Genomic DNA, 12,427 nt, shown 5'->3' with positions numbered 1-12,427 from the left:
TGCGCGCCCCGAGGATTTGCCCCAGCGCTGCGTCTGAACAATGCCTCTTCCCCCTCCCGCAGGCGCGCTCATGCGCTCTGGCGACGCTGCGCGGAGCTGCTCCCCCACTCCTGGGGGGGAAGGAGGAGGAGGCTCCCAAGGGCGCAGCAGAGCCTCCCCTGCCCAGGCGCGCGCTGTGCCCGGCTGCACCTCCCTCCTCCCCCCTCCCGTGCGTGTTTTGCAAAGGCGTCCCCCGCCCGTTTCTGGGGGGCGCTGCTCGGCTGAGGCCAGGCGCAAACTCATCGCAGCAGTGACCGGAGGGGCGCGGGAAGAGGCGGAGGAGGAGGCCGGGCTTTTCCAGCTCCGAGCAGTCGTGCCCATTGTTCGCGCGCCACCAATCGCCGGCCCCGGCTCTGCCCAGGCCGCCCAATGGGAGCCGGGCAGGGGAGTGCGCGGGCCGCCCCCCGCTCTATATTACGGGCAGTGGCGCCGCGTGAGGCTCCCACTGGCCGCTCTAAAGCCATCTTTGCATTGTTCCTGCCTTGCCTCTCCCGGCCCTCGCTCGCCCGCCCGGGGTCTTTGCCCGCCCCCTTTCCGCCTCTTTCCTCCGGGCGCAGCCAGCCGTCGGAGCTACACGTTGGGGCCTCTTTCTGGGGCGAGCTCTGCCTTTTCTACACCCACCGCCTCCCAGCCCAGCCATGTCAGACACAGTCGTGGACACCAGTTCCGAGATCTCCACTAAGGTAAGCTCAGCCGGATCGCCTGCCGCCCCCGCGCCGGGGCTTTGCTTCTCTCTCCCCCCACGGCAGTGGCATAGCTGGAGGGGGGCAAAGCACTAAGTTTCGCAGGGAGCCTCAGCGCAGCGTGCAAGGGCAGCCTCCTCCCCTCTTCGGAGCCGCTTTGCTCCCCCCACCTGGAAGGGCTCCGAAGGGGGGGCCCTTGCACTCCGTGGTGAGGCTCCATACAAAACTTAGTGCTTTGCCCCCCCAGCTACGCTACTGCCCCCGGAGCCCCCTCTACAACCTGCGGCGTGCGCTCCCCCGGCTTCCCCTTCCTTTGTTTGCGAGGGGAGGCGGGCACCTCTGCGAGACTCCCAGCTTGTTTTTCTGGCTGCCTTTCTGCAGAGGCTGCTTTCCCCGCGGGGGTGGGCAGGGGGCGAGGGGCTTCTCCCCCCACGAAGCCGGCGAAGGTGCCTCTGATCCCTCGCTCCCCGTCGCGCCTCTTCCAAGGGGGCTTGGAAAATCCTGCCATTCAAACGGGCTCCGCGGGCTTGACAGGCACGCCAAACTTGGGAGCCTCCCCCTCGGTTCTCCGGGACTTTGAGAGGAGACGCGCGGCAGTGCCCGCGAGCGGGCGGAGAGACCCGCCGTGCTGAGGGAGAGCCGAGAAGGGCTTCCCCCGGCTGATCTCCCCCTGGAAGTGAAGCAGCCCGGGAGGCATCTGAACGAGCGCGGCACTTCCCCGCTCGGCTCTTTGTGCGGGTTCCGACGTACTTGCCATGCAAGTTGAGCGTGTGCGGGCTCCCCCCCCCCCGCGTCTGCTAATTGCACGGAAATAACTTTACGACCCCCGGTGGCTGCGAGAAAATAGGAAGCGGGGGTTGGGGAGGGGAGCGCGAAGGCTGGGTGCTGCTCGCGGGGGGGGGGGGGCTCCGCTTGGCCAGAGGGCGATCGAAGCCGAGAGCGGGTGTTTGCGGCCATCCATCCAGCGCGGGTTCTTTGTCTGCTGGTGCAGGGAAGCGAGCACGCCGCGCCGGTCCTCGCGTGGCGCCCCAGCCTCCCGGGATTTCCTACCTGCTGTTCCCCCCTCGCCCTCCGGTGACCGTCGTGCGCCTCCTCGGACCTTCCACACCCCCAAAAGGGGGGGCGGGTTCAGATCTTTCCCCAAGGCGCTGGTGGGGGCAGTGGCGTAGCTGGAGGGGGGCAGAGCGCCAAGTTCCGCAGGGAGCGTGCCTTTTGCTTCCCCCGCCTGGAATGACTCCGAAGGGGACGGTCCTCTTGCCCGCTCCCTGCAAAACTTAGCGCTTTGCTCCCTTCCAGCTACGCCACTGGTGGGGGGATTTTTAACGAAGGGCTTTCAGTTCGACTGCAGCTGGCTAAAGACCTGGTTGGAAGAAGGTCGGTTTGGAAATGGGTGGAATTGGGGATACTTTCCCGCCCCCAAAGTTCAGAGCCCCCCTTGAACCGAGCTGACCTTTCTCGCTCGCCCCCCTTCCGATCAAAGTTGAGGAAGCTACTCAACGGGGGGCATAACGGGGCTCGTCGACGGCGCCCCCGATTCGGAGCGGTCAGCAGGGCGGAGGTGGGTGGACGGGGGGGTGCGAAGGGGCGAGCTGGGGCCCTTCCTTGCCCTCCGCCCCCGCTGTTCTCAGGCAGGGCTCGTCCTTCCCCGAGTGCCCGGCTCACGCGCGCCCCCCCGTCGGGCGGCTGGCAGAGGCCACATTGTAGCCACCTCTGGATACATCGTGCCTGGCGGACGGCGCGGCTCGCTTCTCCGGCCTCCTCGCCGCCCGCAGATGGAGGGGCGGGTTACCGCTCGCCCTCGGACACCTCCTCTCCCCATCCGCGTCTTCGGGACTCCTCGCCCCGTTTCTTAGCGCGCGTCCACCGCATCTGAAGCCGGGGAGGAAGGGAGAGCGGGCGGCAAGGTCATTCGGTGGTTCTCCTGCCTCTGCTCTCCCGACCACTGGCCTTGGGTAGGCGGGAAGGAGAAGCGCGCTGCGGCTGCTTGCCAGGAAAGGCCCGCGGCAGGCGCTTCCCCGCCTCCAGCCCCCGCAGCAAGACCCGGGCTCTGCCTTCCACTCGGTGGCCGGGCTAGGCTGCAATCCTAGCCTCACTTACCTGGGAGTAAGCCCCATTGACTCTAAAGGGGCTTACTTCGGAGTAGACGTGTGCGTGGGCTTGGCCTCTAAAGGGCCCGATCCGGGTGGGTGCTTTAAACCTGCCTGTTGGGGGGGCAATTCGGATTAACCACTGGCTGTGGCCTGATGGTCCGCCTTGTCCCGTCTTTGGAAAGGGGGCGCCCCACTGAGCCAGCAAGAGCCCTTATTTTGTCCATGAGTGGGGGAGGGGTGGCATTGATGGGGTAAACTGCAGATTGCGGGGACCAAGCACTGGTGGTGGGGGGCGGTGGCGTAGCTAGAGGGGGGCAAAGCACTAAGTTTTGCAGGGAGCAAAACGCTTCCGTTTTGCTCCCCCCGCCTGGAATGGCTCCGAAGGGGAGGGTCCCCTCGCAAGCTCCCTGCAAAACTTAGTGCTTTGCCCCCTCTAGCTACGCCACTGGTGGGGGGCATTTTAACCCCCTTCCGCAGCAAAAGAAGTGAATGCTTACTGGGGGTGGGGGATTCCTTCCGTCCTTGTGACCCCCTTTGAACTTCCAAGGCCCATCTCCCCCCACTTGTGGGGCGCCCAGCCCGTTTGCAAGGCTTGCACAACTCCCTCCCTCCCTTGTTTGCACCAGCAGGGCACCAGAATGCCCGAGGGTAGAGAGCTGCCGATGTATTTCCCAGGCGGGCGGCGGCTCCTCTTGAGCGCCGCCCCCGGCTGCCTGCGGCCGCAGCACCCAGCCAGCCAGCGAGCAGAGCTGCAACCCGAAGCGCCCCACCACGTGCCGCTTTCAGTTCTCTGTCTCTGCCTTCCGCGCCCGCGCGGGGCCTCTTGGGAATCGTAGTTTTCTCATACCCTGCCCCCTTTAGAAAGGGCTTGGTGAGAGCTACAAACCCCGGCATGCTTTGAGAGCTCGATGGCAATAGGCCAATCAGAGGCGCCAAGTGTGGCGCGCAGGTTTGAAATGGCCCGGGACGCATGGCAGCAGGGCTGTCGTTCTCCGGCTAGCACGCCCCCTGCAGGTGGGAGGAATTAATCCCAGCAGAGGCATTTATTAATAAGGGTCTGTTTGCAGGAGTGCAGTCTTAATTACACCCTGCCCATTCATTCTCCTAATGCACTCTGCAGTGGGTTGGCCTTGGCAGCAGGCTGCAAATGTTCTGTGGCTTGCCCATTTGGAGAAGCTGAAGTGCTCCAGTTGGTGTCTGTTTTAAAGCCACTCCTCGGTTATCAGATGGGATTCCTGTGTGCTTCTCTGGCCTGGGTTTGCTCTGCCAGACTCCCTGTGTAGCAGTGGTGTGCATTATTGGAACTCAACACACATCGAATTGCTCAGCTTGGGAGCTCTTCTGATTGCGAAGCAGTGTGGCACTTGGTGTAATGTATAGTACAGTGATTTTCAACCACCTTGCCATGGCGTACTGGTGTGCCGTGGGACTTTGGGGAGGTTCATTTATTAGGGACCCTCTACCGGCACCGTGCTGTGCCTTGTCAATGGTCCATAAACTAATGGTGTGCTTTGAAAATTTTAGCGCCTTGAGTTGAAAAAGGTTGAAAATCGCTGGTATAGTAAAATAGAATAAGATTCTGAGTTTGAGATCCTAGTAATGTTGACTGTTCTTCAAGTAGCAAGCAGCTCTGCTGGCCCTATAATTAGAGAGACTCTGCCAGGAGTCTATCAGAAGTTAAAGCTTGTAGCTTCTTGCCTAGAGTGTTATAGAAAACTTTGTCAGTTTCCTTTGGTTGTCTCTGGGAGGGTTGGAAGAAACTTCTGGCACTTCACTTTTGCAGTACCTGCACTCCATGCAAATCAGCTGTTTTGGTTATTCAGTTGACTGGCTGTGACATGCATATTCCCCCACCCATAATGCCCTACAGGGGCCTTTGAGTGGCACATTTCATTCCAGTTCAAGGAAATGTAATGCTGCTGCCCCTTCCTCTACAGAACCAGCTGGGACTTGGTTTTTGGAGGGAATGAGAAATTGTGCATGACACTTTTTTTCCCCTGACCCAACAAAATGTGTTGAAATTTTCTTCCGAGTTTACCCAAAAATAATGGTGTAGCAGCACTGCTTACTTACTAAATGAAGGGGGGGCTGCTTGGTTATGCCTGTTTTGAGCAACAAGTGTGTTAAAAGTTAGTGGTGCTGGAAAGGGCCATGCAGAGTGAGAGTTTTGGGTGTTTCTGGGTAATGCAGAGTTTGCTAATCTGTTCCTGGTTTATCCAGACGCTGTGGCTGTCTTGAGAGGCTTATGCTGCAGTGTGAGGCCTGCTGTAGTGGCTGAATAATCCAAAGGCTAGTCTAATCCCTAACAGTACAGAGTGGGGCAGGGGAGAAGGAAGGCTGCCTCATCTGTGGCAGAGCTGTGAGCTCTGGGCTGTGTTGGCTTCTGAATGCAAAACGGAGCCTGTGACAGAACTGGCCCAGGGTTGCCACAGCAGCGGGTGATGCTGCCGGGATGTGTTCAGTCAGGCTCCTTTTAGCCTTTTAAGAGGCCTGCAGCAGGTGGCGGTGTTTTACCAAAACACAGAGCATTGCCTTTTGGGTGGGGAAGGGTCTGGTTTTTGGTGGCTAAGAAGGTGCTGGGGGGGGGGTTCTTCTGGGTCGTCTTCTGGCTGCTCGGAATCTGCCATCTTTCCAGACCCTCTGTAATGGCTGCCTCACAAAGAAGTGCTGTCCCCTCTTTCAGTGTTGTGGGTTGAACTCCAAGGCACAAGGTGGGCTTGAACTCCTGGGTGATGACTGCAGCATGCTATCTGCGGTCTTTGTGTTTACGTCTGTGGCTTGTTGGTGTGCTGTTGGCTTATCCAGGCCTCCCTCTGACCTTTTCATATGGGAAGGGAACGGAGCCTGCCAGTGCCGCTGTGTTCGGCCATTGTTTGTTAGGTCGATAATGGGAAATTGGCATCTTACAGGGAGGTCATGAAAATCTAGTTCTTCTGAGGTTTAAGTCTGTTTTGTCAAAAACCGTGTCTGCCTTTTGGGCTGGCAGCAGTTCTAGATAGTTAGTCTTCTGTGTCTCATCCATCCCACTCATGGCAGTGGGAAAGAGAGGAGGAATAAGCGATCCCATACGTTTCCCAACCACTGTTACTGTAATGTTTGGATTTTTCCCCCCAGTTTGCCTCATGGCAGGGAGGAACCTTTCCAGAAGGAGGGGGAAACCCAAACATTGACCCCGTTGCAAGCTGGAATCCTGGTGATTCATTCTGGTTTATTTTTGTCCCTTTTAAGGACTTGAAAGAGAAGAAGGAAGTGGTGGAAGAAACGGAAAACGGCAAAGATGCACCAGCCAATGGCAATGCCGTAAGTATGCCTGCTGGCAGAAAGGGTGTCAGTAGGTGAGCGGTTACCAGGCTGCCTTATACAACGACTGCTGCCTGGCTGGCAGCCACAGTTCTCCAGGGTCTTGGGTGAAGCTGCCAGAAAGCCTCTTCATTGGAGGTGCTGCAGAGCACTGAATTTGGGATCTTGTGCCCTGCTGAGCTGCCTGCAGCCTCCTGTTTGTGCGCACAAGGACAAAGCATTTCAGATGAGGACACTGTTCCTTTTCTTTTGGCGGGGAGGGAGTTCTTCTGAACTGTTTGAAGCTGAATAAAACCCTTTGGAAAGGGGCTGTCTACCTTACCTCGCAGAGTTGAGCTGTCTTTGAGTCAGCAGGCCCCAGGAGTCCCTCGGGCGTCAGCACCCTCCTTGCAGCGCAGCTTCTGTTGCAAAAGGCAGCCATGCAGTTCCTCCACTACTCAGCAGCTGTTGCACTGTGTATTTAGGATGGGTTCTGGTGTATTTAGCCTGGCGGTGGGTTGAGCTGCCATTGAAATGGTGACTAGCAAGTGGCCCCAGGATTTTTTTTTAAGTGTGTCTTGTTTTCAACAAGGAGAACGAGGAAAATGGGGAGCAGGAAGCAGACAACGAGGTAGACGAAGAAGAAGAAGAAGTTGGTGAGGAGGAGGAGGATGAGGAAGAAGGTGGGTGATGGTAATTTTCCTTTCCACAACAGCCCCCTCCCATTCTGCCAGGGCTGCCTGCTCCTAGGCTGTAGTCATTTGCAGAGGGCTGTGGCTCCCCCTAGTGACCACTTTGAGTTGTGCGCAATGAAATAGCAGCTTTCAATAGATGCCACCTTGAAGAAATTGCTAGTAGTGTGGGTTGACTTGGGAAAAGCAAAAGAGCAGGTTCATTATCCTACAAAGCAAAACTAAGCTGGAGAGCTAAGTCTCAGTAGACTGGAATGACTGCAGCCTTGCCCAAATGCAAGGAAAGAGGCCCGAGTCTTTTGTTTTCCCTCTGCAGGCTTTGCAATACTCCAGTGCCTTAGAGTGCAACATGCCCTCTGAAGCCCTGTCCACACACTTGCTTGACTTAAATGTTTCTGATGTCCACTTGATGTGTGTGACTAGAGGATATAGGCATACTTTTATGTGCCGTTAGGCCACTTAACTCCTTACTGAACACCTGATTGGTGTAACCAAGCCAGCAGGTTTGAAAGAGATGTGAACCATGCTCTGTTGCGCTCTTGATGGCTAAAGGCTACTTTGGGGCAGAAGCTCTGGGTTCTTTCCCTTCAAAGAATTGCCTCTTGTGTGAGTTTCATGTGCCAATTCGGGCCTGCTCTCCTCCATCCCACTGCACAGGTGTTGAGCAGAGAGAGAGGCCATCAAGCCTATAGTTTGTTCCTTCCTTACGCCTGGCACTTGATTTTTGCCTCTACTCCAATGCTGGGCTGGAAATCTGTGAGCCTGGGGGAAACGGCTGCCACCTCTCACGTGAAGCAGACTTGCTCTTGTCTCTTCCTGGTTCCATTTATTGTCAGCCAGAGGATTCCCATGAAGTTCTCCCGGCTGTGTTCTCCATCATTTAGATAGCTTTTGCTCAACAAAGCATGCTTGGAATGAGCATTGGCTCCCTGTCTTTGACAAAAACAACTGGCCAAAGGTAGCCTTAACTGCCTGCCAGCTTCCTACTTATGCTCCAGTCTCTAGTTGTTGTTAACATTTCCTGACATCTTTCGTGTGGCATTAACCTGTTGTAGGCTGGAGAATTTTACAAGTGAAAAATACCATGGGCACACATAATCTGTGTGCAAAAATCACAGAGGCCCTTTCTAGGAAGAAACCCACTGTTTATTAGAAAACTGCTAGTGGTAACCAGCCCCCTGAAAATCTCTCTCCCTCAAGAGGGTCTCCTGTGGTATTCATGCAGTTTTGCATAATTGGGCTTTTGTTACTGGGTGGGGAGTGTTGCTTGGATACAGTGGTGATGAAGGAGGAAGGGGGTGGGAAGTAGAGCTTGGAAACCATAGCAATGAGCAGTGATGTCAGCACCAAGCTAGGATGTGGCAGGAATGTTCTGGGTTGTCAGTGGGGAAAGCACCAGGTAGAGAAGCTCTTGCCTTACAGCTGGGAGTTGGAAGAGATTTTACCTTTTTGTCTCCTTAAGCTACAAGTTGCAACAATAAGGACCCCTAAAAACCACTTCCTTTGTTTTTTTGTTTTTGTTTTAAATGTGAAATGGGTCCCTCTCTCTAGAATGAGATAACTAGAGGAGGGAGTGGGAACATGGGTCAAGTTTCACTATGCTGAAATTTAGCTCTCAGGACATAAGAATGTTTCGGTCAGTGGTGCTGTAGTCAAATGGCAGATTCTTTGCCTGGTGTGCAACTCCAAAGATTTAAACTCTGTGAGATAAACTGAAGGAGTGTTGGGCCACCTGCTGGAGCTAGTTCTGCCTGCTCAGGCTAGCTGGCATCCTGTGAGGGGTGTGGGGGAGGCTCTTGTTCAGGTGACCCTAATCTCCTCTGCTCCTCCTTTTTCCCCTCCCCCCCTCCACACTGGTCTAGCCTTGAGGCTCATGGTACCAGTTAAGCCAGATTATTGGCCTAAACATGGAGAGCAAGCAGACCTGGCTACTTATGCAAAAGGGCTTAAGCTGGGACTGCCCCCTCCCCCAGTACTGTTGTTTAAATGGCTTTGGAGCCTCTGCCTCCAACTGGGCTGAGTCGTCCCTTATCCACTGGCCTATTTCAGCCTTGTATCTGGGTCAATCCAGGCTCTGTCTCTTCTCTCTTTCTCCCTTGGTTCCGAAGGCTGTGGCCTGTTGGCAGGATCTGTGCACCCAATGTAGGATAATTAGAAAGTGTCCTGACTCAGAAATAATGAATCCTGGCTCTTTTGCCTCATTAAAGCTGGGCTCATAGTGGAGAAGGGACGCAGAAGTAATTGACAGTGGCTGCACAAACAGAGGGTGCCCCTTGCCATGCTGTTCTTGTGGGTGAATTTAACCTCACAAAAGCTGCCTGTTGTAGCCACCTAGCACTGCCTCCACCTGTACCTGAAGGTGTTCTCATGCCTGCTAGTTTCAGAAATACAGAGTGCAGGTTCCATCTCAGTTAACTGTCATGCTTTTCCTGAGCGAAAAAAGCAGGTTAAAGCACGTGGTTGACATGGTGGCAAATGTGTTGTCATCTTACCCAAGATGCAGGCCAGATGCTAAGACTGCCAGTTTAGACCAGGCAAAGATTTAACTTGACACCCTGCCCCCAGCATACACACAAAACTGGGAATTTCAAACTCACCTTCCTCTGAGTGAGATGCATCTGTGCACAGCAGGGCAGCTGAGGTTGTAGCAGAGTTAGACGTGAAGGGGGTGATAGAGGTGACCAGCGGCTGGTTTTGGAAGGGGGGATTGTTCTGAGTTTCCTGAGGAGGAGGTCCAGATAGGGGTAAATCTTGTGCAGAACACATGCATATTTTGTGACTTGGATTTTGGGAGGTGGTAGGGTGTGTAGCAGAACCCCCATTCTGAGGGAGGCAGGAAATGTGCTTCAGGGCTTGCTGTGGTTGGGTATTTCCTTGGATGGCATGGGGTCAGGCGTGCCTTCTGCTGCACACCCTTCATTTCTCTGCATGGCTTTCCCTCTCTCTAGGTGAAGAAGAGGATGGTGATGAGGATGAAGAAGCCGAGGGCCCCACAGGCAAACGGGCAGCTGAGGATGATGAGGTAACCAAGTCAGCTAGTCTGCACAATGCAGGCATAAATGGGTTTGAGAGCTGTTGGAGTTGTGTTAGAGTCTCAGAGGGAAAACGACAGCTCCTAACTCTGTTTAAAGGTGAAACGTTAACTGATTTTATGTAATGGGTTTACCAATCTTTCTTGGGCACTTAGATTTATGTTTGAAGAATGCAGTTGGATTTGTGTCTTGTTACACCGTAAATACAGACTGGTTTCCTAAAAGGCAAAGAACTGAAGTAATCCCGCAAGTCTGCTCATCCACCCTCTGCCTAAGAAGTTGTGAGGTGACTAGCATAGAATGTTAGGAGTTGAAAGGGACTGCCAAGATCATCTGGCTGAGCCTGTTGCTCAAAACAGGAAACTGTTACAGCATCTTGCCTTAACCCCACATATAAAGTCCTGTTAATGTCAACAGATAGAAGATCTGGGTATCTTATTTTTTGACCATGTGTAGACTTTTGTCATTTAATAATACAGTTTTTTTAAAACTCCATACAGATTTTGTTGGTGTCCTAGAATTTTCTGACTCCACAGGGCAAGATAAAATTGGGGGCATTTGCCAGACTTTTGTAGGAATACACCAAAAAATGTAGAAGGTGTGTCCTGTTGTGGAGAAGGCTCTTTTCTATCACCACTGCCCTCAGTCACAGTTTTGCGCCTGGCTCTGGGTTGTGGGCCTCAGAAGAGATCCCACAAGCCTTCTTTGTCCCCATTCTTATTTCTCTGCGCACATCTTTTCTTTGCCTCTCTGATTTCCAACCCTTTGATTTTCTACAGGATGACGACGTTGACCCTAAGAAGCAGAAAACTGACGAAGATGATTAGGAAACAAAGTGAAAAAACAAAACATTTTTTTTAAACTTAAAGAGGAAAAAATTTTTAATAGGCCAGCGTGACCTACTTCACCTTTGAAACTTCCCGTTGCAAAACACGCCCCCGCGCCCCCACCCCTCTTGCTGTGGTCACCGTCATCAAGTAGAGCGCAAAAAGCCCCACAAAGCCAGTGTGCTGCCATTTGCCCAACTGAATGTGGAAAAAGGTTTAAAAATCCTGCCCTCCTCGCCCATTGCCGCCTCGGGAGTAGGGGGAGAGAAAGACGACAACACCTGGGCCCCGTCCCTCCCTCCACCCTGGCACCGAAAACTTCAAGGCCCTTGCTTGCTTTCTTAAAAGTAACTTTAAAGGAGAATTTGTTTGTATTTTTTATTTACATTTTATATTTTTGTACATATTGTGACGAGGTCAGCCATTTTTATCGCGATCTCCGATTGACCAAAAGGGGGGCTTTGAAGTGTGTTTTTTCTCTGTTCCTAAAAGCAAACAAAAAAAATTCCTTAACTTTACTTGTGGTGTGACCATGTCCAAACCATTATTATCTCAAAGGAGAAGAAGATACCTTGTAAAAAAGAAAAAAAAATCAAAAATGCAAAAAAAGTCCAATCTTTATTCTGAGCATTCCAGTAACTCTCTTTTGTGTATGTACTTTAGCTGTACCATAAATAGTGGGTTTGTATGAGATGGCAAGGCCAAAGATAAAGGGTTTTCTTTTTTCCTGTTTTTTTCCTTTTTTTGTCGATGAAGTTGCTGTTAATTTTTTTTTTGGCCTGTTTGATGTATGTGTGAAAACAATGTTGTCCAACAATAAACCGGAATTTTATTTTGCTGAGTTGTTCTAACGAAGCTGGTTGCACAATTGCTGTGTAGTTTGTTTTGTTTGTTTCTCTCCTTTCTCTTTGGTGTGGGGGATGAGGTTAGTTGCGGGGGGGGGGTAGAGAACCAGAAGGTAAAAATCCTTTAATGTTTTTCAAGTGAAATTGGGGGACAGGGACTGGAAGACAGTCAGTTGCTGATGGAGTGTCCATAAACAGTCTTGCTGGATCCTTCAGGAACCCCACCTTGCAAGTGTAATCAGAGGGGGTTCGGTAAGTATGGCAGGCGACACTGTGTGTTGTGTAAGGGTCCCCTTGGCTACCCTTCTGCCTTGCCTTCTTGGGCTTTATGCTCTGGATCTTTGGACCTGGGTCTGCTGGAGTCCCTCATCTATGGTCACTGCCACCAGTATTTTTAATCATCCATGTGGTCTTGTGTGATGCCACAAAGTGCCCTCACCAGCTTCCCTTCCACTCCTTTCTTCTAGAAGAGAAAGTGTGCCCTGGCATAGTAATTTTTCAACTGGTGAGTCTTGGCACATTGATGTGCTGCAAAAGGCCCACATATATCTGTGGAGCGCAGAAGTTGAAAATCACTGAAAAACTATTGTGGGTTCTACAGCTCTGTTTCTAGGGCAACTGTCCTTGGCAATGAATTCTCTGTCCTTCTTTCACTGGCAGAAGAAGAGAGACAGACAATTCAGTACCTCACGGTTATTCTAGAAACAACTGCAGAATCCAGAAGAGTCTTCTGGAAGAGAGAAGTGACAGCACAAGAGATGAGGACCATATAGGTCAGTGTACCATGAGAAGTACACTGTTCTTAAAATCACTGTTCTAAGGGATCCCTCTTACTATTCCTGCTGTAGCATGCCACTTATGAGGTAACACTCATTAAGCCCTCCATAACTGGAGATTGTCCATTCAACTGAATAGGCCAGTGTTTCTGAAATGGTGGGTT

At 52.9% G+C, this 12,427-nt stretch overlaps 1 protein-coding gene across 2 annotated transcripts; it reads left to right on the top strand.

Moving 5' to 3' along the window:
• Positions 1-477: 477 nt before the first annotated feature.
• On the top strand, positions 478-11,510 carry PTMA (prothymosin alpha). 2 transcript variants are annotated; one of them, XM_066620742.1, is made up of 5 exons: positions 478-722; positions 6,041-6,112; positions 6,687-6,774; positions 9,732-9,805; positions 10,595-11,510. In XM_066620742.1, the coding sequence occupies exons 1-5, from the start codon at positions 678-680 to the stop codon at positions 10,640-10,642; spliced, it is 327 nt and encodes a 108-aa protein (XP_066476839.1). In that variant the 5' UTR covers positions 478-677; the 3' UTR covers positions 10,643-11,510. The 2 variants fall into 2 exon arrangements, with proteins under 2 accessions (XP_066476839.1, XP_066476838.1); XM_066620741.1 differs by having other exon boundaries at positions 6,684-6,774.
• Positions 11,511-12,427: the final 917 nt, after the last annotated feature.

Source organism: Tiliqua scincoides, chromosome 3, assembly GCF_035046505.1.
Source record: "Tiliqua scincoides isolate rTilSci1 chromosome 3, rTilSci1.hap2, whole genome shotgun sequence".
Lineage (NCBI taxonomy): Eukaryota > Metazoa > Chordata > Lepidosauria > Squamata > Scincidae > Tiliqua > Tiliqua scincoides.
This window is presented reverse-complemented; position numbering and strand designations above follow the sequence as displayed.